This window comes from Pleurodeles waltl, chromosome 3_1 (genome assembly GCF_031143425.1).
Source record: "Pleurodeles waltl isolate 20211129_DDA chromosome 3_1, aPleWal1.hap1.20221129, whole genome shotgun sequence".
Taxonomy (NCBI): Eukaryota; Metazoa; Chordata; class Amphibia; order Caudata; family Salamandridae; genus Pleurodeles; species Pleurodeles waltl.
In genome coordinates this window covers 1,691,277,844-1,691,304,858 of record NC_090440.1, presented here as the reverse complement: position 1 = coordinate 1,691,304,858, position 27,015 = coordinate 1,691,277,844, and the positions used below count along the sequence as shown (strand labels likewise).

At 46.7% G+C, this 27,015-nt stretch overlaps 1 protein-coding gene across 1 annotated transcript in view; it reads left to right on the top strand.

Annotated features, from left to right (window-relative positions):
* MCM3AP (minichromosome maintenance complex component 3 associated protein) overlaps positions 1 to 27,015 on the top strand; it is a 619,735-nt gene that overhangs the window by 286,143 nt on the left and 306,577 nt on the right. The window contains exon 17 of the mRNA XM_069225490.1: positions 23,682 to 23,834. Within this exon, the coding sequence (XP_069081591.1) occupies positions 23,682 to 23,834 (153 nt within the window). The remainder of the gene's footprint in view (positions 1 to 23,681; positions 23,835 to 27,015) is intronic.

Genomic DNA, 27,015 nt, shown 5'->3' with positions numbered 1-27,015 from the left:
GCTGTTAGCTTGGCATTGAAAACTTTTCTTCCATCCGTCAAAAGAAGATGTTGGTGCAGGTGTTTTCTTACAACACTACCCCCATTTGGTATTGCAACAAGCAGGGTAGTATGGGATCCTGCACTCTGTACCAGGATGCACTTCGCTCCTAGAAATGGCTGGACCATCAGGGGATCTTCCTGGTAGTGAACTACCTGGCAGTAACTTTGCATGCCAGGCAAACATGTTAATCCATTGATGCTTAGTAGATCATGAGTGGCAGTTATACTCAGAGTTATATGCAAGGCTTTTTTTTTTTTTTTTGCAAATGGAGAGAACCATGGCTCTGTTCACCACCACCGAGAATAGGCAATGACCGCAGTTCTATGTGTTAGTGTTTACAAGGTGCCTGTCGTGAAGGGACACATTCTACCAGGAGTGGAATCCTGGACTCCTGTACCCTTTCCTACCAATACCACTCCTGCCCTGAGTTTTGAAGTTCGTGAAGAAACCAGCCTCAGTCTTCCTAGTGGCTCCAGATTGATAGGGTATCCAGAAATCCAGGGTATGAGCATCTGCCGTCCGATCAGGGTTGGATCTGCTGCCACAACAACAGAGTAGGGTTTTGCAACAAGGCCTTTGCAAGCCCCACGCTCATGCATGGAGATTGAGCTGCAACAGCTGAAATCCTTCAAACTACCTCTGGAGAAGGTTGATACTACTTTGGCCGTGAGTCATCCCTTGACAAAAGCTGTTCTTGGGACAATTTTGTAGTTTGGTGCGGCACGCACCAGATTGATCCCCTCCAGTCCAAGTTATCTTACGTCCTGTTTTTTGTTTCATCTCTTGCCCAGCAGATGTTTGCTTTGGTCACAGTTTAGGGGTACCTTTTGGTTCTTTTGGTCAATTAAGGTTGCGGGCAAGTCCTCATTATTTAAGTCACTTGTTGTGATGTGTTTTTCGAAAGGTCTCCATCACTTGTTTTCTCCCTCTCCTTTCTTCATGCCTCAGTGGGGCATTAACTCGGTCCTCACATATTTGATGTTTTAGCAGCGTTGCAGCTGTCCCTAGCGGATCCTCACCATTAAGATGGTGGAATTAATCGCCATCACCTTGGCTCGCTGAGTGAACTAGCTAGCTTTAGGCTTTCTCTATAAACCCAACGTACACCACTTTCTTACCAAAAGTTATGACATCGATGATTAAACTATCACCCTGCCGGAGTTCTTTGCTTCGCCTCACCCCTCTAAGGAGGTGAAGAGATGGCTTCACTGAAAATAGGGATGTTTGATATCAAAAATCTTGTATTAATAAACCCTCAGTAATTTCAGTGAGGGATTTATTAATACATGCACCTTGAGGGCAACTTTAAAGTACCCCCTGAAACCTACCATCTACCATTGTACTGGGTGGCTAGTTCTAGCTATCCTGCCACCACCAGACACGATGCTGACCCCTGGCATGAGTGCTTTTGCTCTCGGGCAAGGAGAAACAAAGCCTGCTCTGGCAGGGGTGTTAGCACACCCCTCCCAGCAAGATGCCGAGCGAATCTGCATTCCCGGCAGGTGGCTTCAAAGAACTCCACTGCCCTTAGTATGTCGATCTGGCTTCATTCAAAGGAGAGGATGCTGACCCCCTGTCCCAGGGCTCATTTGGCACCTGGACAGGTGGGAAAAGTAGTAGTCGGAGAGGTGTGGCCACCTCTCAGGTCAGTCCCATCCTTAAGGTGAGCTGCCTGATGTGGACACAACTTTTGAAAGTCTGTCATCCTGGTGATGGCAGAACTAGGAATTCTGGGACAGGGTTATGCACACTTCCCAAGTGGACAAGTGGTCATATAGCGTATGTAGAGAACCCTCGCGTAAGTAGCCCATTGGCTACTACCCTACACTCTCTGAAACGCCCCTAAATTCAGTTGTAGGGAACCCCCTGGCACCAGGAAATGAGATGCTGCTGACTTGAAGAAGAAGGACACTACAGAGTTGCAAAAGCAAAAACTGAAGACCAGTGATGGACTCTGCACCAACCCTGCCAGCCTGCCTCCCAACTTTGACAGTCGTGCCAAAGTCTCCTCTTCCTCCAGCTGCTGAACCTTCCCAAAGCCCGGGAGGACTGCCAGCCTTCACCCCTGCACAAAGGAACTCCCATGGATCTGCGGAGCTGCTCCCCTGCATTCTTGCAGGCACCCAAGACCCACTGAAGAGGACTCCAGACCGCCAAAACCACTGCTGGATAGCGTCACTGCACCGAGCCTCACAGCCCGTGCTGAAGTGGACCAACAGTGCCAACCTATTCCCCAGCCTTTCCAGAGACAAAGTCCATCATGGGTTTCCCCACTGCAACCTTCACTCCGCCTGCAGTTTCTTTGTGCAGGCATCCTTTAACCCCGATGGCCTCTAGTGATGGCAACCCTGACAGTCCACTGGACCCGGACACCCCGAACTGAGGAGAAGTGGACCACTGGTGTCTCTGCACCCTCCGGGCTCATGAGATGTGAGCCCACTTGTTGGTTCACCCAGACTGGCCCCCCAGTCCACACCTCCAGCCTGTTTTTGTGGGGCTCCTCCACCGCGACCGCCAACTGTGGCAGACACCCGAATGTTCAAGAACCCTCTGCACCCAACTGGACCGAGGAGAAGAGGACCACTGATTTCCCTACGTCCCTGAGCATCAGGAGACCTGAGCCCACTCGGTGCCTTACTCAAACTAGATACCTTGTCCTAACATGCAGCCTCTTTCCAGCTGGACCGATCCCTATTGACTAACATTGGGTACCTGACACTGCACTACACCTCTGCACCTGGCTGCTCCAGTGCTGCCCAGTGTAACCTGCTGGTGTGGTCCTGACCCTTGCCTAATACTCACATTAAGTCCAGGAGATTGGTCTTGTAGGTCGTTGTACTTTGTTTGCCGCATTTGTTGTTCCTCATAGGATAACATTGCAGCTTTCAAGAATTGCACTGTTGACGTTTCTAAACTTTAAACATTTCTCTTGCAGAATGTACTTACCTGATTGTATTGATTTTGGCGCCAAAACATATATAAAGATACTTATTATTTTTGTTATTTAGTGTGGCTCTCCTTTTTGAGTTGTGTCTCATATTTATTGACTGTGTGTGTATTTACAAGTGTGTCATAATCCTGTCTGATAAGCCTAATGCCGCTAGACCACACTACCACTGAAAGAGCACCTTGGGATTGATAGAGCAAGCCCTGCCCACTAGTAAGGGGACTCCTGGACTCTTTGCACGATATATCTCACTTTGATATGCATATAAAGAACCAGCTTCTTTTGTTGATGGCACAGCAGTGGGGTACAAGACTTGACATTTGCTGTACCACTGTTAATAAGTGATGCCACTAAGGAATTCAAAATTATCTTTAGTTAGGAAAAATTTTTCCAATCCTCAATTTTTTTTCTAGATTGTTTAAAATTTACTGTAGGGCCTTGTGTTAAATCCCCCAGTCCAAACTGCTTCGAGTTTAAAAATAAGTTAGTTAGGCCCTTTGGAAGTATACTTAGATATTTTTACGTTTCTAATAAGTCCCAACTTCTTTAAAACCATGACTGAGGCAGTAGGTGCATCCCAGGAGCTCAACCTGGGCCCCTACCAAACCCTTAAGTTGACCCAACTTAAGGCCCTCTGCCAAGCATGGACCTTGCCATGGGGTCTAAACCCACGTAAGCACGTCTGCAGTAGCTGCCTGCTGAAAATGATAGCCATGACAAGCAAAGTAGCCCCTCTTGGAAGTGTGGAGGAAAAGGAGGTGGAAGAGAATGATGAATCACTCCACAACTCCATGACAGTAACGCCACTGGGAGCATTTCTGATAATGCCTCAGGAGATGGAGACAGGGATGAAGATGCTGAACTCTAGAAGTTAGCTAAGAGTATTGAAAGAGAGTCTAAACTCTTAGTTATGGAGCAAGGAATAGCTGAGATGGGCCTAGGACCAATCTTTGGTGGCAGCAAAAATTTAGATAGGGAGAAAAAAGAAGCTTTTCACTGTAAAATTGCCAAAGTAATTGTCCCTGAATATGTAGACGGTGATATCATCACCAGGTGGTTTACAGCCTTTGAGAGGGCTTGTAAAATGAGGAAACTCAGCCAAACATATTGGGGCTCTCTACTCTGGGAGCTGTTCTCAGGTCAGTGTAGGGATAGGCTTCTGGTACTGAATGGGGCAGATGCCGAGTCCTATGGCCACATAAAAGATACCTTGATTGAGGGTTTTGGACTCTGAACTGAGGAATACAGCATCAGCATCAAGAAGTTTAGGAAAACCTCTGGGTAGAATTCTCAGTCAAAACACTGGGTGGCTGGTTAAAAGGGAACCAGGTGCAAGACATAATGGGCTTTATAATCTTATTATGAAAGAGCTTTTGTTAAGTTGCTGTGTTTCTGAAAAAACTGCATCAATACCTTGCAGACCTAGGTTTAAATTCTCCCCCAGAATTGGGAAAGAAGGCAGCTTACTGGGTCAAGGCTAGGGTATCCAAAACAACTCATGGTGGGGGTGACCTAAAGAAACGGTTTGCCGAGCCCCCACTCAAGAGGAAGATGGGGGAACAGTCTAAAGATAAAACCATAGAGTCTTGTGAAGGCCCCCAAAAACTTGTTCAGGAAGGTTGGCCCCGAGACAAGACACAGTCCAAGGGTGGGTACCAGGGTAAGAACTGGAAACCTAAGAAGGCTTGGTGCTTTATTTGCAAAGCCAGCTGGTACTAAACTGGAGACAATGACTGTCCCAAAAAGAATTCTGCTAGTGCACCTGCAGCTCATACTGCTGTGGTAAGTGTCCAGATGGGTTCCCAGGTGGTCCTGACCATGTCCGAGAACTTACAGAAGCAACATTAGTCTCTGAGGGTGAGGTGGTTGGAGCTGCCCCTTCTGCCTAGCCCATTAATCTGGAGAAGTACAGACAACAGCCTTATATTAACGTGGTCAAAGTTGAAGCACTGCTGTATACAGGTGCAAGTTTCACCATGCTGACTGAAAAACTGATAACCCCAGAACAGTATCTGACTGGTGAAACTTTCACTGTCATCAATGCTGGCAATCAAGCTAAGGTACATCCCATGACAATGATGTCCCTAGAGTGGGGAGGGATTACTGGACAGAAGAAGGTGGTGGTATCTTCTGCAATGAGCTGAGGTCAAAAGAAAGACCTGTGCAGCTGTGCTGGGTATACCTGAATGGGTGTGTGTGAAAACCAAAGCGCAATGCAAAGCCCAGGTTGAAAGAGGCGCTGAACCCTGTAATAATGGCTCAGCCCTCCAAGAGAAAAGGTAGGAGCTCTGTTAAGCCTGCTCAGCTTCATAGCCCCAAGCTCAGGTCCCCTCACGTCAGGGAGAAGATCTGTCAGCCCCTGAGGAAACTGAGCCCCATGAACATGGGTCTTACACAGCACAGCTCCTAGGTCCAGGGGGGGACCCTTTAGGGAAGAGCTGTGCCAGGGACAGAAGACCTGTATCAGTCTTGAGAGCCGGAGGCAGCAAGCTGCTAACTAGGAAAAGGGAGATGTCAGTAGCTCCCACAGAACCTATTGGGAGGAGGGACTCCTGTATACTAAGGCCAGAGACCCCAAACGTGGTGTCACTAGGAGAGTGGTAGTGCTTCAGAAGTATAGAGAGTTCCTACTCACTTTGCCTCATGACATCCCCTTAACTGGGCTTCCTGACCAGGCCACAATGTATAGTAGGTTAGTACCTCACTTCTACTGGACAGGTATGTCCCAGAAAGTGAAGGAGTTTTGTAACTCCTGTGTCACCTGTCAAGCCAGTTGAAGACAGGTGGCCAGCCAAAGGCCCCCTTAATTCCACTTCCATTGGTTCGTGTTCCATTTGACAGGGTAGGGGTTGACGTTGTTTGCCCCCTAGATCCTTCATCAGCATTGGGGAACAGATTCATACTGGTGGTAGTGGATCATCCCACCAGGTACCTTGAAGCTATACCTCTTAGGGTTCCTACTGCTCCTGCAGTTGCTAGGTCCCTGATCAGTATTTTTATTAGAGTGGGCTTCCCTAAGGAGGTGGTATCAGACAGAGGTAGTAATTTCATGCTTGCTTACCTAAAGGCAATGTGGAATGAATGTGGATTGACTTAAAGTTCATTACCCTATATCACCCACAAGGAAATGGTTTAGTTGAGAGATTTAACAAAACCACAAAAGACATGATTGCCGGATTCCCTGAAAAACTCTAAAGGCAATGGGGCATCCTGTTACCATGCTTGCTTTTCGCCTACAAATAAGTGCCACAGAAGGGAGTAGGTTTTTCCTCCCTTGAACTTTTTGGTCATCCTGTAAGGGGACCACTGTGTCTAGTGAGGGAAGGCTGGGAGAAGCCTCTCATACAGCCCATGCAAGACACTGTGGACTAAGTTCTTGGCCTGTTATAGGATGGCTGAGTACATGGAGAAAACGTTAAAAAACCTTGATGCCAAGCAAGAGCTCTAGAAGCTCTGGTATGACCAAAAGGCTGCCATGGTGTAGTACCAACCAGGGCAGTGGCCCTTACCCTATCCTTGAGAAGAAGAGTGAGGTCACCTACTTGGTTGACCTAGGCACTTCTAGGAACACTTAACAGTGTTCTCCATGTGAAGCGCCTCAAGCTCTTCCATGACAAGACTGATGTGGCCATGCTGATGGGCATTGATGAGGCTCAGGAAGGTGAGTGAGACTCTCTCTGACCTCTTCTCTTCTCTGACCTCTTCCACAGTCCCAATGAAGGGTCAGTTCAGTCTTTTCAGACACCCTTACTGCCCAGCAGCACACTGACTGCAGGCAAGTCCTACAGCAGTATGCTGAGCTCTTTTCCCTCACCCCTAGTCAGACTTATTTGTGTGTCCATGATGTGGTCCCTTGTGACCACATGCCTTTATAGACAGTCTGACCAAGTGAAGGATAGCATTAGAGCTGGAGTTTGGGGTAATTGAGACGTCCCTGCTCCAGTCCAGTGGTTGTAGTCCCCAAACCTTATTCCAAGGGAGGTAAACCAGAGCTGAGCTTTTATGTGGATTATAGAGCTCTCCATGCGGTCACCAAAACGGTTGCCCACCCTATCCTAATAGCAGATGGACTTATTTACAGGTTAGGGGCAGCCCAGTTCCTCAGAACTTTTGATATCAGGGTACTGGCAAATTGATCTGACCCCAGGAGCAAAAGAAGGATCAACATTCTCTGGCCCGGAGAAACATTACCAGTTCACTGTCACGCCATTTGGTTTAGAGAAAGCCCCTACCACCTTCCAAAGGATGGTGAACAAAGTCCTTAGTGGGTTGGAAGCATTTAGTGCAGTGTATCTGGATTATATTGCTGTCTTTAGCTCCACTTGGCAGGATCGCCTGATCCACCTTAGCAAGGTCCTTGAAGTTCTGCGAAATGCAGGCCTCGCTATTAAGGCAAGCAAGTGCCTGGTAGGGCAGGGCAAGGTTGTATGCTTGGGTCACTTTGTAGGTGGAGGCTAAGTTCAGCCACTACAACCCAAGATCCAGACCGTTCTGGACCCGGAAGTGCCAACCACCCAGACCCAAGTCATAGCATTCATTTCAACACTCTGAAGGAAGCAATGTACTCAGCACCCATTCTCAAAGATGCAGATTATTCAAAGTAGTTCCTAGTGCAGACTGATGCCTTTGAGCATGGGATAGAAGCAGTCCTGTCTCAAAGCAATGATGATGGCCATGACCAACCTGTTGCTTTCATTAGTAGGATGTTACTCCCCCAAGAGCAGCGTTGAAGTGCCATTGAGAGGGCAACCTTTGCTGTGGTCTGGTCCCTGAAGAAGTTAAGACCTTCCTTGTTCAAACTGGCCACAGGCCTCTCAGATGGCTGATGCAAATGAAAGGTGAAAACCCCAACTGTTGAGGTGGCCCATCTCCCTACAGGGAATGGACTTCACAATGGAACACAAAATTGGGACTGACCACGCCAATGCAGATGGCATTTCCAGGTTTTTCCACTTAGACAATGAAGACTCTGTTGGGAAAGGTTAGTCATACTCTGTTTTATTTGAGGTAGAGAGGTTGTGTAGGAAAGTGCCCTTTTTTTACATGGTCACCCCCATTTTTTGCCTGGTATTTGGTGCAATATTGACTGAAAGCTCACTGGGTTCCTGCTAACCAGGTCCCCAGTGCCAGATCTCCTTCCCTAAAACTATGCAATTTTTCCCCATTTGGCCATACCTTTGGTACCCCTATAAGTCCCTAGTAAATAGTACCCGAAGTACTTAGGGCATGGGTACCAAAGAGGGTCCCCAAGGCCTGCAGCATGTATTGTGCCATCCTCCAGGACCCGTCACCTAGCACATGCCGACTTCCATTGCAGAATGCATGTCTTGGTGCAGCTAAAAGTTAAAACATGACATGGCACACAGCCTGTGTGCCATGTTCCTTAACACTGCGTGCAATATATGTAAGTCAGCATCAGGCCCTACAGCCTTAAGGCAGGGTGCATTATACTACATGTGAGGACATATCAGCAAGAGCAGATATGCCCCCACTGTGTCTTTGTCAATTCTCAGACCTAGTTAGTGAACTTGGAAGCCATTTTTAGTTTATGTGATGAACACTGGTCAGTGCAAGTTCCCCGGCCACATGATGGCTTCATTGAAAAAGGGATATGCAGTATCAAACATCCTGTATTAATAGACCCTCACTAATTCCAGTGAGGGATTTATTAATACATGGAACCAGAGGGCATCTTAGAGGTGTCCCCTGAAAACCTACCATCTTACTGGGTGCTGGCTGATGAGTTGTAACTAGCCTGCCACCACCAGACACAATTCTGACCCCCCAAGGGTGAGATCCTTTGCTCTCAGGCTCCAAGAAACAAAGCCTACTCTGGCAGGGGGGTTAGCACAACCCTTCCAACAGGGTGACCTGCAAATCTGCATTCCAAGGCAGGAGACTTCAAAGAAGCCCACCACCCTTGATATATAGGTCTGGCTTCCCTCAAAGGAGAGGATGTTGACCCCCTTCTCCAGGGCCCATTTGGCACCTGGACAGGTGGGAACATTAGTAGCAGGAGAGAGGCATGCCCACCTCTTAAGTCAGTCCCACCCCTAGGGTGAGCTGCCTGATGTGGACACAACTTTTGAAAGACTGCCATCTTGGTGATGGCAGAACTAGGAACTCTGGGACAGGGCTATGCCCACTTTCCACAGGAAGTGATCATATAGGGGGTGTAGTGACACCAGAGGTAAGTAGCCCATTGGCCACTACCCTGCACTCCCTGAAACACCCCTAAATTCAGTATTTATGGAAGCTCCTGGAACCAGGAAATCAGATCCCGCTGACCTTAAGAAAGACACCCGGATGCAAAAGTGAGCACTGAAGACCGGTGACTGACTTGGGACCAACCCTGCCAATGTGGACAATTGGGCCGAAATCGCTTCATCCTTCAGCTTCTGAAACTTCCAAAAGCCTGAGAAGGCTGCCAGCCTTCACCCCAGCACAAGAAAAATTCTGTGGAGTAGCGGAACTGCTTCCAGGCATCCTTGCAGGCACCCAAGAACCACTGAAAAGGACTCCAGACTGCCAAAACAGCCACTGGATAGCACCACTGCACAAGAGCCTCAAAGCCTGTGTTGAAGTGGGCCAATGGTGCCAACCTCATCCCCATCCTCTCCAGAGACAAAGTCCATCGTAGGTTTCCCCACTGCGACCTTCACTCCGACGCCTGCAGTTTCTTTGTGCAGGCCCCCCTCAACCACGACCGCCTCAGATTGACGGCAACTCAGCCAGTCCGCTGCACCTGGACGCCCCAGACCGAGGAGAAGGGGACCACTGGTGTCTCTGCGTCACCCAGGGTCGTAAGACTTGAGCCCACTTGTTGGTTCACTCCAACTGGTCCCACAAGACCACTCCTGCAGCCAGTCTTTGTGGGCACCTTCCACAGCGACTGCCACTGGTGATGGGCACCCGACGGTCCAATAACCTTCTGCATCGGGCTGCCCTGTGACCAAGGAGAAGAGGACCACTAGTGTCCCTACATCCCTGAGCATCTCAAGACCTGAGTCCACTCTGTGGCTCACCCAAACTGGACACCTAGTCCTAACCTGCAACCTCTTTCCAACTGGACTAATCCTCATTGACTAACATTGGACACCTGACACCACACTACACCTGTGCACCTGGCCATCCAATGTGACCTTCAGGTGTGGTCCAGACCCTTGGCCAATATTCACGTTAAGTCCAGGAGATTGGTCTCGTAAGTCTCTGTACTCTACCTGTTAGCCGTATTTGTTGTTCCTCCTTTGGAGAGCATTGCACCTTTCAAGAATTGCGTTGTTGACTTTTCTGAACTGGAAAGATTTCTCATGCAAAACTTACTTAGCTGATTGTATTGGTTCTGGTGCTAAAATATAAATAAAGATGCTTGCTATTTTTGTAAATTGGTTTGGATCTCTATTGAGTCAAGTGTCTCGTTTATTGACTGTATGTATTTGCAAATGCATCACCTGCAAATCTGCATTCCAAGGCAGGAGGCTTCAAAGGAGCCCACTGCCTTTGATATGCAGATGTGACTGTCCTCAGAGGGAGATGCAGACCCCCCGACCCCTGCTCAAGGGCCCCGTTTGGCACCTGGGCAGGCAGGAAAATTTGGTATACAGGATGGGTGTTGCATTTGCAGGCCGGGCGCACCTCTAGGGTGGCCAGCATGAAATGAACACAAAGTTAGAAATTCCACCATCTTGTGTGTTGTGGAATTAGAAATTCTGGAACAGGGTGAGGCTCACTCCCCAAAGGAAGTTTTCATCTAGGAGGTGTAGTGAACCTAAGGGTAAGTTGCCCTTTGGCTACTACGCTTCACTTCCCCTAACACCTCCTAAATTGAGTATTTAGGGGACCGCCTGATACCAGAAAACAGATCTTCACTGGATGCAAAATTAGTGGACAAGAAGGCTGCTGCACCCAAGAACCGAGAAGCACGACTGGCTTGGTGCCAACCCTGTTAGCCTGCCTGCTGCACCTGACCCACGAGGAGCAACTGAACTGTTCTGCTGCTGCAGCCTCCAAGAAACTGGGAGAGCTGCCAGTGCTTTGCAAATCACCAAGAAGAACTCCCTTGGAGCAGATGATCTGCATCCCTGCATCTGCAGGCAACCCAAGAAAGAACTGTGAGGACCTGGATTGCCAAAAACCCATCACAAGACAGCTCCACTGCACCAGAGCTGAAGTGGGCCAATGGTGCCAGCGTGGTTCCCAGGCCCTCCAAAGACAACGCCCACTGTAGGAAGTTGGCTCTGTATGTGCTATTTCAAAGTAAGGAATAGCATGCACAGAGTCCAAGGGTTCCCCTTAGAGGTAAAATAGTGGTAAAAAGAGATAATACTAATGCTCTATTTTGTGGTAGTGTGGTCGAGCAGTAGGCTTATCCAAGGAGTAGTGTTAAGCATTTGTTGTACATACACATAGACAATAAATGAGGTACACACACTCAGAGACAAATCCAGCCAATAGGTTTTGTTATAGAAAAATATATTTTCTTAGTTTATTTTAAGAACCACAGGTTCAAATTTAACATGTAATATCTTGTTTGAAAGGTATTGCAGGTAAGTACATTAGGAACTTTGAATCATTTCAATTGCATGTATACTTTTCAAGTTATTCACAAATAGCTACTTTAAAAGTGGACACTTAGTGCAATTTTCACAGTTCCTGGGGGAGGTAAGTTTTTGTTAGTTTTACCAGGTAAGTAAGACACTTACAGGGTTCAGTTCTTGGTCCAAGGTAGCCCACCGTTGGGGGTTCAGAGCAACCCCAAAGTTACCACACCAGCCGCTCAGGGCCGGTCAGGTGCAGAGTTCAAAGTGGTGCCCAAAACGCATAGGCTAGAATGGAGAGAAGGGGGTGCCCCGGTTCTGGTCTGCTTGCAGGTAAGTACCCGCGTCTTCGGAGGGCAGACCAGGGGGGTTTTGTAGGGCACCGGGGGGGGACACAAGCCCACACAGAAATTTCACCCTCAGCGGCGCGGGGGCGGCCGGGTGCAGTGTTAGAACAAGCGTCGGGTTCGCAATGTAAGTCAATGAGAGATCAAGGGATCTCTTCAGCGCTGCAGGCAGGCAAGGGGGGGCTTCCTCGGGGAAACCTCCACTTGGGCAAGGGAGAGGGACTCCTGGGGGTCACTTCTGCAGTGAAAGTCCGGTCCTTCAGGTCCTGGGGGCTGCGGGTGCAGGGTCTTTTCCAGGCGTCGGGACTTAGGTTTCAGAGAGTCGCGGTCAGGGGAAGCCTCGGGATTCCCTCTGCAGGCGGCGCTGTGGGGGCTCAGGGGGGACAGGTTTTGGTACTCACAGTCGTAGAGTAGTCCGGGGGTCCTCCCTGAGGTGTTGGTTCTCCACCAGCCGAGTCGGGGTCGCCGGGTGCAGTGTTGCAAGTCTCACGCTTCTTGCGGGGAGATTGAAGGGTTCTTTAAAGCTGCTCCTTTGGATAAAGTTGCAGTCTTTTTGGAGCAGGTCCGCTGTCCTCGGGAGTTTCTTGTCGTCGAAGCAGGGCAGTCCTCAGAGGATTCAGAGGTCGCTGGTCCCTTTGGAAGGCGTCGCTGGAGCAGAGTTCTTTGGAAGGCAGGAGACAGGCCGGTGAGTTTCTGGAGCCAAGGCAGTTGTTGTCTTCTGGTCTTCCTCTGCAGGGGTTTTCAGCTAGGCAGTCCTTCTTCTTGTTGTTGCAGGAATCTAATTTTCTAGGGTTCAGGGTAGCCCTTAAATACTAAATTTAAGGGCGTGTTTAGGTCTGGGGGGTTAGTAGCCAATGGCTACTAGCCCTGAGGGTGGGTACACTGCAAGATGGAGGATTTCTAAAAGTTAGAGTCACCTCAGCTCAGGACACCTTAGGGGCTGTCCTGACTGGCCAGTGACTCCTCCTTGTTATTCTCATTATTTTCTCCGGCCTTGCCGCCAAAAGTGGGGGCCGAGGCCGGAGGGGGCGGGCAACTCCACTAGCTGGAGTGTCCTGCGGTGCTGTGACAAAGGGGTGAGCCTTTGAGGCTCACCGCCAGGTGTTACAGCTCCTGCCTGGGGGAGGTGTTAGCATCTCCACCCAGTGCAGGCTTTGTTACTGGCCTCAGAGTGACAAAGGCACTCTCCCCATGGGGCCAGCAACATGTCTCTAGTGTGGCAGGCTGCTGGAACTAGTCAGCCTACACAGACAGTCGGTTAAGTTTCAGGGGGCACCTCTAAGGTGCCCTCTGGGGTGTATTTTGCAATAAAATGTACACTGGCATCAGTGTGCATTTATTGTGCTGAGAAGTTTGATACCAAACTTCCCAGTTTTCAGTGTAGCCATTATGGTGCTGTGGAGTTCGTGTAAAACAGACTCCCAGACCATATACTCTTATGGCTACCCTGCACTTACAATGTCTAAGGTTTTGCTTAGACACTGTAGGGGTACAGTGCTCATGCACTGGTACCCTCACCTATGGTATAGTGCACCCTGCCTTAGGGCTGTAAGGCCTGCTAGAGGGGTGTCTTACCTATACTGCATAGGCAGTGAGAGGCTGGCATGGCACCCTGAGGGGAGTGCCATGTCGACTTACTCGTTTTGTCCTCACTAGCACACACAAGCTGGCAAGCAGTGTGTCTGTGCTGGGTGAGAGGTCTCCAGGGTGGCATAAGACATGCTGCAGCCCTTAGAGACCTTCCTTGCCATCAGGGCCCTTGGTACTAGAAGTACCAGTTACAAGGGACTTATCTGGATGCCAGGGTCTGCCAATTGTGGATACAAAAGTACAGGTTAGGGAAAGAACACTGGTGCTGGGGCCTGGTTAGCAGGCCTCAGCACACTTTCAATTGTAAACATAGCATCAGCAAAGGCAAAAAGTCAGGGGGCAACCATGCCAAGGAGGCATTTCCTTACACCCACCTTTAGCTTGCTCACTCTGGACTTCTCAATGGCATCTGCAGCTTGTCTGCAGACTGCCTCCCACCATACTATGACTGCCTCTAATGACCGAGACCTGGCAGTCCACAGCACCTCAGCACCCAGATGCCCTGGGTGTAGGAGAAGAGAACCACAGGTGTTTCTATGTCCCTGAGACTCGTGAAACCTGAGCCCACTTGTCTGTTTGGTAGTACTGGACCCGAGCCCACGCCTGCAACCTGTTTCTGTCGCCTCCCCCTGGGTTTGCACCGTGTCACATAGGCTGCAGTGGCAGTCTGCATGCAATTTGTAGGGAGAGTCCCTTAGGGTTGCATAATACATGCTGCAGCCCTTAGGGACCTTCTTTAGTACCCATGCCCTACGTGCCAGGGGTACAATTTACTGGGGAATTGCATTGTTTCTAAAGTGTGTGTCACTTGTGCATAATTAGCCTATTGTACCTTGTTTTTAGGGAAAGACCACTGGCACTAGGGGCCTGGTTGGCAGGGACCCAGTGCACCTACAGTTGAAAAACATCAGTACCTGTGGCAAATAGTTTGGGTGACCACGTTAAAAAGGGCACTTTTCTACATACAAGGAGAGCTTTCCATAGCTGGTCCTTTGGCAGCTGTTAAAAGCTGTTCTCTTCCTATGGTTAGCCAGTCAACAAAGCTGGTCTGAGTGTCCCTCCCTTACTTTTTTCTCTATACATGAGATTGCTCTATCTCCTCTTGCAGGTGAGGAAAGGCTGTCGGCCACAAGCCTTCTTGTACACGTCTGGCCACAAGCAGATTGGGTCCTTGGATTTCTAACATTTTATTGCTGGTGAAAAAAGTAATTTGGCCGGTGTTCAGGTGCTCACACCCAAATGTGAGTGTCACTAGGGTAACAACCTCTCTCAAGGTCATTATGAACACTGTTTGCAGAGTGGGGCTTTGCATTATGTGCATTGTAGTCTTGTTTGGCTTCACTTAAACTAATTAGACTAACCCATGAAATCTTTGATTTGTGAGTTTAAAGTTCAGTACTTGAGATAGGACAGGTACAACATGGCTGCAGCAGTAATAGAGGGGCTCACACATGGGGTCAGGGAGAAGGGAGCAGCAAGGCATGGGATGCAGAGAGCACACCAGACCCATTATTAAGCAATGGTTGCAAGATAATATATAAAAACCACCTCTAGTGAGCAGTCTTACAGAAGTGGATAGTAGGGTGATCAAGTAGCATGGAGGCATATTCGTGGTAGTGATTGTAAACCATCAGAATAAAAACTCTAAATTCATGACAAAATTCAGTACAAGGCGCCAATTTTATGGACACATCAGAGTAGATCAAGCAAAAATATGAAAGTAATTCACAAGACTGCTGAAACGAGCAAGTCAGAAAAGCATTATGTTATTGGATTTGTATAAAACATAACAGTACTAAGCAAACTGTTTCATGTAACTGGACTATCAAGTACAATGTGACGATAGCCTCTGATAAGGGGCAGTTGTCACATGATTCTGCCCCCTTACCTCAGATGATAGTACCTGAAGCAGTGCTCTGTTTATTAATGTGGATTTCCAGTGGTACTACTGCTAGAGACAGCAAGGGAGTAAAATGTTAAGTGTCTACGTCAGATTTGAGGGAGATATTGCATGTGTCTATAAGTATTTCATTGTGATTGTTTCTGATAAAACTAGTGCAGAGTTTGTCAACCTCCCCTCCATGCTATTTTCTCTACATCTGCATGCATTAGCCTGGACTCTCTCTGGTGGTAGATTCAGGGTTTTGTACAAGCAGTAGCAAAGTCTAAAGTGATATAAATGCCTACTGCAGTGCTGCAAAACAATTAAAATAGGATTACTTTTTATAATGAGTGCATGAATGAGAATGAATTATATGTGTAATGGTAGTGTATACTTTTCAGATATGAAATAGTCCCTCCTATTTTCAAAATGTAAAAGTCCAATAGACCGAAACAGCCCATAAAAAAGAAAGTGTGATTAAAAAAAAAAAACGTAAGTGGTCAAATCAACAAAACGATTGACAATGTCATATGTCATTTGCTGGAGGTTCCTGAAAAAAAAAATAAAGCTACTTGCTGAAGAAGGCTGAATCCGTTATAGGGCAAAACACGAATGAGATGCAGAAAAAGAGCACATAAAACCATTAAAAAAAATCCCACACATGTTCAGCTCAATCATCATTCCAGGGATGTGCCAAGCAGCTCACCACCATGTGATTCAGAGTGCACCATTTCCCACTTTCTCATGTACCACAACCATTGGCATAGTGAAAAAGCCCTTCTAAGACAGGGCACTGTCACTTACAGAACATTGCTCTGCCACCCCCTGAACATTCAGCTACAACCTAGGGAGCATTGCACTTCCACCCACCGCATAGTGCAAACCTACAAGTGTCATAGTGCACAATCACAGACTGCACAATGCACTGCTACCACACAACACTGCACTATCACCCTCAGCACAGTGACCTCCAGACTTCGGTACACTCCACCATCACCCTCGTAGCAGTGAACCACAATCTGTGGTACAGAGCACCACACACCCAAGGTACTGTACTCCATTTGGCACCTCGAAACACTTCCTTACACACTGCTTAGTTGTTCCCCAGTTTTAAAGCAATGGATCGTGTAATGCATTTGGAAAGCATAATTGCCCTTTTATTGATGCTATGCCCTTCAAATTACCCTCAGTTTATGTCGGTTTCACTTTTACAGAACCCTAAAGCACATCATGGACTTTTCCCGGGAATTGAATTTGTATGTTTTTTTTTTTTTAAATCGTGCCTATGGCTCCCTAAGGTCATTTATTACTAACCTTGATTTACACCTTTACCACATCAATGGGGACTTAACCATCTATACACCCTGGTGAAGTCACCAGCATAATGACCGTTATTATCAGCAGAATTAATAATGTGTCCATAACTGTTTTATATACAGAAATGGAGGGTGAATTTTGTTTTCTGTGGTAGGATTGTAAATCTCCAGTCTATGCACAACTCTCAAGTGCTGAGCCATAGACCACATTTTGCATCAGTGTGTTAAAATGGATCCTCTTCTTTACATGCAACCATTACATGCCATGCTACATACGTGCCATATGCTCTAGTGAAGGCAGAGGTCACTTACCATGGAACATCTTTGGCACAAGATAACCTCTCCGTGACTTGGGCTGTACCAAAATTGCCCCAAGTCCCATCTCAAGTGTAGCACAGAGGTTTTTAAGTCTTCTAAAGATGAATTTTAGATTTTGGATCAAAGCATGACCCAGTCTTTCTGGTCTGCGTCTTCTCAGTCCTTGTTGGACCTGCATGTCAGATGAGAGATGAGGTACTCCAACACCAAGGGAATCTGTAAGCTCAATTGCTGATCTACCGCTGTGTTAACCCAGACATCCAGTGGTGGATGGACCCCTCAAACTTTAAGGTAGATCATCTGTTGAGCTCTTTGCTAATACAGTCTACCATGGTCATGGAAACATCCTCACTGGCCTCGCAGACCTTTTTCTCTTTGAAGCACTATTGGCACATAAATATGCTTGAGCTGCAGGAAGTCTTCCTTGTCTTGAACGCATTTCTCCCTTCATTATCTGGGAGTGCCGCTCATATCCTTTCAAATAGCACTACCATTGGCTGTTATTTCAACAGACAAGGCAGCTCATCTGGCAGGGCCCCTTAGCATGAGAGCGGGTGCTCTGTTTCCATTCACTGGAGGACTTCAAATGCGAACATTACCCCGAAGTGACAGAAACAGTCTTCTCCAGATTGAGATGCTGATGTGCGGATCTCTTCATCACTCCCCAGATTAGGAAGTGTCCTCAGTTTTGTGCCACACACTTCCCTGTGAATGGCGCACTGCAGGTTTAGCCAGTCTCAGGGCTTGCTGTAGAAGCTTTCACGGATTCTTCTTGCTCTGAATTAGGGACGGAGGATCTGGTACCTATATCTGTTTCAGCTCTGCATTCAGCACCTCTTCTGTACCTGCTTACGGCATACCTGCTCTTGCAGCGGGATGGCTTGGTCCTCCCCGGTTCTTAACTTGCTTCACATGTGGTGGTTGAGCTTTACCAGCTTCCCTGATAAAATTGCAAATGTTGTCATCGCTGCCAGGGGACCCATTACAAATCCATCTATCTGCATTGTTGGAACAAATTTGTGCAATTGTGTAGTCAGAAGGCTTGGATCCCTTTAAACCACTTCTATATGCTGTGTTGGGTTTCACATTCTGTCTTACTGTGTTTCACACTCTGTCTTGCACTCTGTCTGGAAGCTGGCAGTTGCTACAGAGAAGGGTTACCTGGCTGCCCTCTCGTCTTTCATGTGCCTCTCTGATCAGCCTTCATTGTTTTGGTCACCTTTAGTGGTGTGTTTTTTTCCTGAAAAGTTTGCTCTACTCGTTTTTTTCTGCTTCATTGATTGTTTCTTAGTGGAATTTAAATCTTGTGTTGACTTCCTTTATGACATCTCCTTTTGAGCAGATGCTCAGTTGTGGAGTTCACCGTCTTTCTTTGAAGAAAGTATTGTCAGTTACAATAACTTCTGAATATAGGGTTGAAGAACCTTAGAACCTTTAAGTTCATCCACCTTTTACAGTTTTTCTTTTTTACTTGGACAGGTTGATCTTTTACTACATCAGCTGCAGTCGATAAGATGGTGGGGGGAGGGGGAGTGACCAGCTCTTTCACAACTTTTCTGGAGCCATGAATGGCTACGTGGCGAACAAGCACACTATCTCACGCTGGTTCATCCTATTCATCAAGCTCTTCTAAGCCTTGGCCATGAAAAGCCCTTCAGAGAGAATTCCTATCCATTCAACTAGGTCACTGGCTTCATACACATCTCACCAGTGGTGCTTCAGTGGCTGGCGTGTACAGTGCAGCCACATTTTCATCTCCGCATATATTTGGTAAACCTTCCTTAGGGCTCCTTCCTGTTTTTCAAGCACACAACACAGACTTAATCACCTACGCCGATGAGACGCAACTGCTACTGTCCCTCTCAGACAGAACATCAGTGTAGGAAGCTTCCTCTGTATATACTATATCAGAATGAGTTATAGTGTGTACAGAGTCCAGGGGTTCCCCAGAGACTTAACAGAGGTTAAAGTAGATATACTATTGCTCTCTTTTGTGGGAGTGAGGTCGAGCAGTTAGCCTTATCAGAGGGCAGTGCAAAGCATTTGTTGTACCCACGCAGACAATAGAAGAAGCACACACACAATGACTTAACTCCAGACTAATTGTTTTTATATAGCAAAAATAACTTTTGTTAACTTATTTCTAGAACCACCAGATTCAAGTTGCAGGTAAGTACATAAATGAATAAGTAGTCATGTGTATCAATACCACTTTGATTGGAATTGGAAGATTATACAGTTTTTGAATAAATGGCAACAATCTGTTTTAAAAGTTGACAGTGCAATTTTCAGAACAATTCCTGGAGGGAAGAAAAGTTACTATGTTTTGCAGGTAAGTACAGCACTTACAGTTCCAGTCTCTGGGGGTTAGTATGTCCATTGGTTGGGGTTCAAGTTAACCCCAAACACCCACCACTAGAAAACGGGCTGGCTGGGTGCATAGGTCAAAGTTGAGGCAAGTTTAACATGGGCTCCTATGGAGACTGGGGCACTCAGATTCAGAGCTACTGGCAGGTAAGTACCTGCATCTTCGGAGGGCAGACCTGATGGGTTAAGAGGAGCACCGGTGGGGGCCACAATTAGGCACCAAACTCACACCGTCAGAAGTACAATGTGGCTGGGTGCAGTGTGCAAACAGAGCACCGGGCTCCCAGTGCTTTCCTATGAGGTGACCTGGGGGTCACTTAGGTGCTGCAGGCTGAGTCCAGGGGGTCGGTTCCGTTAAACCACAGGCTGGACAACTAGGCGGGCTGCCTGCTGAACGTTGCTGCACCGGAGGTTGGCTTCTTCTAGGCCTGGGGCTTCGGGTGCAGTGTACCTGTTGGTGTTAGATATCTTTGTTCTGAGCTTTCGCAGTCAGGGGGGTCCTGTGGATTCACACTGAAGGCATCGTTGTGGGGGACAGGAGAGGTCAACCCAGGGTGGGCACTTGCTCGGAATCACCTGGGGATCCTCTCTAGCCGTTTGGGCCACCTGGACATAGGCCGTGGGCGTCAGGGGCAGAGAGGTCAGGACTCGTGGATCCGGGGAGGTTCTGGAGTCTTTAGATGTAGTTTCTTCTTGGACACGGCTGCTGTCCACAGGAGTTCTTTGTCCTCTGTGATGCAGGCAGTCCTCTGGAGGCTTGGCGGAGTTTGCTGGACCTGCAGGACGCACTGCTCTCTTTTGCAGGTTCTTTGAAGCAGGAGACAGGCCGGCAGGGCTGGTGCCAAGTCAGTTTTTGTCTTCCTTCTTCTCTGCTGGAGGTTCAGCTTAGCAGTCCTTTCTTGTCAGGTTTCCAGGAAGCTGAATACTTGGGTTCAGGGGAGCCCTTAACTCCTGGATTTAGGGGCGTTACAGGGGTCAGAGGGCAGTAGCCAATGGCTACTGACCCTGAGCGTGGCTACACCCTTCTTGTGTCCACTCCCTTTGGGGAGGGGTACACAAACCTAACCCCATTGGTCCCTTTCCTCCAAACTAAGATGAAGGATTCTGCAGGGAGGGGTCACCTCAGCTCTGGACACCTCAGGGGTGGTCCCAGCTGGGATGGTCCCACCTTCCTGCTTTCCCTAATCTTCCTGTTGGACTTGCCACCAAAAGTAGGGCTTTGTCAGGGGGCGGGCAACTCCACTAGGTGGGGTGCCCTGGGGCACTGTAACAAGAGGCCTGAGCCTTTGAGGCACTCCGCAAGGTGGTACAGTTCCTGCATGGGGGAGGTGTGAAGCACCTCCACCCAGTGCAGGGTTTGTTTCTGGCCACCGAGAGCACAAAGCCTCTCACCCCATGTGGCCAGAAACTCATCTGTTAGTGGAAGGCTGGCACAGACTAGTCCGTTCTGCACTAAAGGATTGGGTGAAATACATGGGGCATCTCTAATATGCACTCTGGGTGCATTGTTCAATAAATCCAACACTGGCCACAGTGTGGTTTTATTGTGCTGAGAGGTCTAATACCAAACTTCCCAGTATTCAGCGAAGCCATTATGGAGCTGTGGAGTTTGTAATGACAAACTCCCATAAGAATGGACTTAGTCACTGTAGAGGCATATTGCTCATACAGCTATGCCCTCACCTGTGGTATAGTGCACCCTGCCTTAGGGCTGTAAGGCCTGCTAGAGGGTTGACTTACCTATGCCCCAGGCAGTGGTCTGTGGGCATGGCACCCTGAGAGGGCTGCCATGTCAACTTGGCCTTTTTCTCCCCACCAGCACACATAAGCTGCAAAGACAGTGTGTATGTGCTTGGTGAGGGGTCCCCTAGGGTGGCATAATACATGCTGCAGCCCTTAGGGACCTTTGCTGGCCACAGGGCCCTTGGTTCCATAGGTACCTTTTACAAGGGACTTATCTTGGTGCTAGGGGTGTGCCAATTGTGTAAACAAAGGTAAAGATTTTGGGAAAGAACTGGTGCTGGGGCCTGGTTAGCAGGATCCCAGCACACTCTCAAAGTTGGCATCAGTATCAGGCAAAAAGTGGGGAGAACCATGCCAACAAGTGTACTTTCCATAACCAGCGACAAGGAACAACTTCAAATGCATGACTGAAGTGGCCACCTAGATGAAGATCTACTGCCTTAAGCGCAAAACGGGCAAAACCAGGATGTGATTTTCGAAAAATATGCCTCCTGTGGGACTCAGTCGGGTGGCATATAAACTAGGATACACCCCTGCCCCCAGCTCACAAGCATGGTTTCTCAGAATCATCATTGACAACAAGCTGGACATGTCTGCCCAGGTCAGCTCAATTGCCACATCCTGCTTCCACATCCTGAAGATGCTGAAAAAAATAAAATGGTTACCAAACAACACTTGAAATACCATCACCCAAGCTGTCATCACCAGCATACTAGATAACTGGAATGCTCTCTATGCAGGAATTACTTAGCAACTCATGAAAAGACTATGGACTGCCTAGAAGGCAGTGGCCAGACTCATCCATAATCTCTCAATCCTGACCCATATGACCCCTCACGTGAGAGACCTCTACTGGCTCTCCATGCACTAGTGTACACATTTCAAGCTCCTCACCCACACATACAAAGCACTTCATAACATATTCCCAGCCTACCTGAACAGCTCCTTATATTTCTACCAACCCTCCAGGCATCTCCGCTCATCCGGACTGTTACTGGCACACTCTCATTGGCATACATAAAAACAGATTACGAGGTCAACTTTCTTGTACCTCGCTCCTAAAGCATGGAATGACCTCCCATTCCACGTCAAAGTATCCCCCCTCTTCTTGAATTCTGCAAGAAGCTTAAGACTTGACTATTCGTGTAAGTCCCCTCATGGCTAGCCAAACTCCCCTGCAGAATGCAAGGATACCCTCAAGGGTAATATTGTGCTTTAAAAATACATGCAACTCTGTAAGGTATTGTATTTTAATAGTATTTATATAGAGCCTAATTCCCCGAGACGAGGAGTGTTTTTCGGCTAGCACGCTACTCCGGAACCCAAGAGGAATTAGTGGTGGATTAGTGTAGGGAAATATGAGCACAGTATTAGTATGAGTTCATTTGAACGGGTGATATGTGAGTTTGTTAGCTGGATTGGCTAGAGTAATGGAAGGATAGAGTATGTATTTGGGCTGTTATGGCTGTCATTGATGATCACTTGGTTGCTCTGCGCACCTTCTGGGGCCAGGAAAAAGGAACCGGAACTGCCATCAGACCCTTTTTATACACAGGGTGTGGAGCCTTGTGGCTTCTGCTGGGAAAATCTTTTTGAGACTGGTTTGATAATTGGGAAGTGTTTCAAAAGTGAGGACACTGCAAGAAGATCGTACCTCAGAAACATAATTACCAAAGATAAATACATTTTGCTGTAACGCTGCCTTCATTCCTGGTTATTGCTCTTCTCATTGAATTTATTCATCTTCCACCTCTCATATTAATACCAATTGCAATTACTTTGCATTTATTTATCAGCTGCCCATCCTCCATGTCAATTTATTTCAATAGCTTGTGGGGCTGTACATACTCATGCTCTTCTCATTCCTTCCATCTAGTGTTTCACTGGACATTCGCAAATTGTTTTTGTTTCTTATCTTATGACCAAAAGTTCTTAGAACAAAATACAACTTGCAAACGTCCATGTTCAACTCTAGATAGCAGAAGTATGGAGAGCATTTGCACATACAGCACTACCAGCTATGGACAGGTGCTTACAGAGTACAGTGCATATCTCCTTCTTTACTGCTCCTGGGTCTTTGTCCCTATCGCTGAGTACTTATTTCTCACACTTATTTCTCCGACTGTTAATTTATAAAAACTAAAAACATAAAAAACTAACAAAAAATGGATTCATAAAAAATCAATTTAAATTAAGGCTTCTATTTCAATAGAAGGATTGAGCGGGTTAGTTTGTGAGTTTTGGAACAATGGTGGGTGACTACATTTCCAGTTTGACTTTCAGTGGCTTGTGAAGACAGAGACGGTTGTTAGTGTGGCTATGTGGTATTTTTTTTGCTTTAGTTGATTTTTCATTTTTTTTTCAACATGTTGCATATCTTTCAGCATTGAATTCACATCTGAGATGTTTTTGATGTAGTTATTCATGTTGCAGTTGTTTCGTGTTACATTTTTCAGTAATGTTTACATAGATTCCCTCTGTTCATCCTGGTTAATGCTGATCCCATACCATTTATTCATTTTTCTTCCTCACCCCACTGCCCACTCCCTCCCACCGAATTACATTTAATTGCACTTATCCCTTTGCCCTCAGTTCTGCGTGTGAAGAAGACAGGAGGCAACGGGTTGCTCGCTGTTCACAGCAGGTGTCTCATGAATTGACTTTTCTTTTCCTGGAGGAAGAAATATTCCAAACTGCAAAGCAAGCTTTACAGGAGCTACAGTGTTACAGCAAGTACCTACAGAGGTAAGGGGAGCAGATTAAGTTTACTGCAATTTATTGCAAAGTCAAGAAGAGCCAGCATTGTTAGTGTGTACACCCGCAGCGTTCACAGAAAGGAGTATTTCTAATGACGGGTAAAGAAAGAGTAGTCTAAATGCTATTAGTTTATCTTTTACTTCACAAAAATATTTAACAGCTTATAGAAAATATCCTTCTCGCACATGCTTTTTCCCTATTGAACATGGATTTTTTTTTTTTTAACGGCTTTACAGAAAACCTTTCATCTAGTGAGGAACTTGCTCCTACTTGGGGAACTTTATTATAGACCTATACAAATCTTGAAAAGAAATGCACACATCTACCCTCGCCTGCAAGTCTTGAAAGTAACTTAGACCCCTTTTCATCATAGGGTGAGTGAGATGCGTGCTTGTGGCTCATTGAAAACTTTTAGTGTTTTCAATAGTAATAAGGTCTTCTAGAGGACTCCCACTTTTCCTCATGGGTGTAATCCAGGGCTTTCACATTAATTAAATGCTTCCTCTCCAATCTTCTTTAAAGCCTTTTTTCCAGATGAAAGGTGTATAAAGATCTCTGGGATGGCATTTGGCCAAACACAAAAAATATTAGGAAAACAGAAGAACTCTTTCGTAACTATGTAATCATAATTCCTAGCTAGCTGTCTCTAATCAGTTAATTGCTAGATTGATAGTAATATGCCACTGCCTACTACCACAAAGGCAAACGACCAATTCTCGGTGGGCTAAATGCCCATTCCAGATCATGCAGACAAGGCTGCTCCTGTGTGATGTATCCCTATAACTAATATATGCAGTGTGGCCACATGGGCATCAGCTCATAATTTTGCCAAGCAGTTTTGTTTGAACTCTAAAGGTTGACACACATCAATTTATGAAAATTATGTGTTCTCCTGATTCCTCCTTTTCAGTGTTTAGAGGACAAGCCTGCTGTTCTATTTTCTGTTAATATGTTTGAAGCTCCCAGGATATCGATGTTCCTTACTTGTTATCCTAGTTTTGCCACATGACTGTCCTCTAGATTTGCATGCTGTAGATTATTCTGCCCTGTAGACATTGGGTTTGAAATTTTCTTCCTTCCTTCTTCCCCAGCATTGGATCTTTTATATATTCACATGTTGGATCACTCACTGTCACCAGGCTGGTACCTTTGAATAACTATGAACAATGTTAAAATGGCCATAGTTCTCAACCACGGTGTTTGTCAGTAGTACATTCACCTTATTTGAAACAACCCAGACTTCAGCCAGTGCAGTGGGAGTGCTTGGTTATTTTCCTCCTGAAGGCCACCCTAGCTCACATTTTTACTGCACGTCATGTATGAAGGTGTCCCAAAGAAGTGCTCTGCTCGAACAACTCTATGACCTTATCCTGTTATTTTCGTGGTCTACACCGAATATGAACTTTCATTTTACTGTAAGTTGTTTTGGGGGGGTTTAGTGGGCAATCTTAGTTTTCTTGCTCACGGAAACCTTTCCTCTGTCACTTATCATGGTTGAAAGAGAGAAATAATCTCTTTTCAAATCTGGCTTCACCTATGGACAGAAAAAGATCTATACTTGTGACTCACATGAGCAGTGTATAAAATTGCTTTATCCAATGCACAAGGCTTCACACTGCGACATCTGTAAAACCTTTCTTCCCAAGATCGTGAAGTACAGAGAGAGGAGGTTGGCATTCTATTTGCTGGAGAAAAAAAATGCCCCATTCCAAATTGATCCCCCCCCTCACCTGTGGATGATTCTATCAAAAGTGCACCAGCAAGCATTTCCATGAAGGCAGTACAAGGGAGCATCATCATCTCTTGTGGGAGCTATAACGGGAAATTGTCCTCCTTCTCCTCAAGGGAGTGATAAAGATGGTTGCAAGATTCCAGAGAAACCAGGGATTTTATTCCAGATTCTATTTTGATAAAAAATAAAAGGGGATAATGGAGGGCTGTTCTAGACCTCTGAGCTGATGAAGTTCCTAAAGACAGTCTGTTTGCATGATAATGCTCCAGAAAATCCTCCTGCTGCTTCAGGAAGCAGATTACCTGACCTTCAGCATGTCTATTTCCACAACTCAGTACTGGGGAAACAATGGAAGTACGGTCTCTTTTCAGTGATGGAGCACCACCATCAGTTAAAGATGTTTTCTATCGATCTGAAGTCTGAACCCTTTGATTTTCAGCAAATGCCTAGCACCAGTTGTAGCCTTCCTAAGATAATGGGGTACCAAGTAAACCTGCACTTCGATTACTGGCTCATAAAGGGTTTATTAAGGGAAGAGGCAAAGACTTTGTCTGCTGCCTGCATCAATCTGTTTCACGACTTACAAGTGACACAAAACATTGACAATTTATCTCTGGAACCAGGGACGAAACGTCAGTTTTTGTGAGTTAGACTGGGCACAAACACAGTTGGGGAAAGATGTTTCCTTCGCGGGACAGAGCAGTGATCCTTCAAGCTATGGTGAAGACCTCAGCCAAGCTTTCAGTCATAGTCAGATAATACAAATCTCTGCAGGGCCTGATGTTGTCCTGCTTAGATCTAATATTCTTTTGCAGACTTCAGATGATACTCGGTCATTAAGAACTGGAAAGTCGATGGAAGCATGTAGATGACTTTTGGGAAAACATGGTCCAAATCACAAGGCTGCTCAAACAGTTGCTGCTGTAGTGGAGGTTTTCCAGTAAGCTGAACACAGGCCTCACATGCCATCCTTCATTGGCCAAAGTAGGTATAACGATGGATGCATCCATGGAGTGTTGGGCAGGCTCACATTCAGGAACTGTTGACCAAAGACTTCTGGTGAGAGGAAGAAAAGATGGGCCACAAACCAGATGTGATGACACACTGTATAAACCAATCCTAATTGTTAGAGAAGGGTCAGAGGGAAATATCCTTGTTCATAATGGAAAAGAAAGCGTCACCCACACTTTTGTGGTATGCTTCATCATAGGCTAATTCATTCCACCCTAATAAAATAATGCTAGACGCCCGACATCAAGAAAAGGCACTTGTTGTCAGAAAGTGAGGCCAAAATAGTGCTACGGAATTTAAAGGAGTTTGATGAGACTCTAAAGAAATTTTGAATCCTTTCCAAAGTGGACAATAAAAGGCCGTGCTTTATATCGTGCTATAGTTGAAAGAGCAGCATACTTATATGGGGTCCAGTTAGAAGAGAAA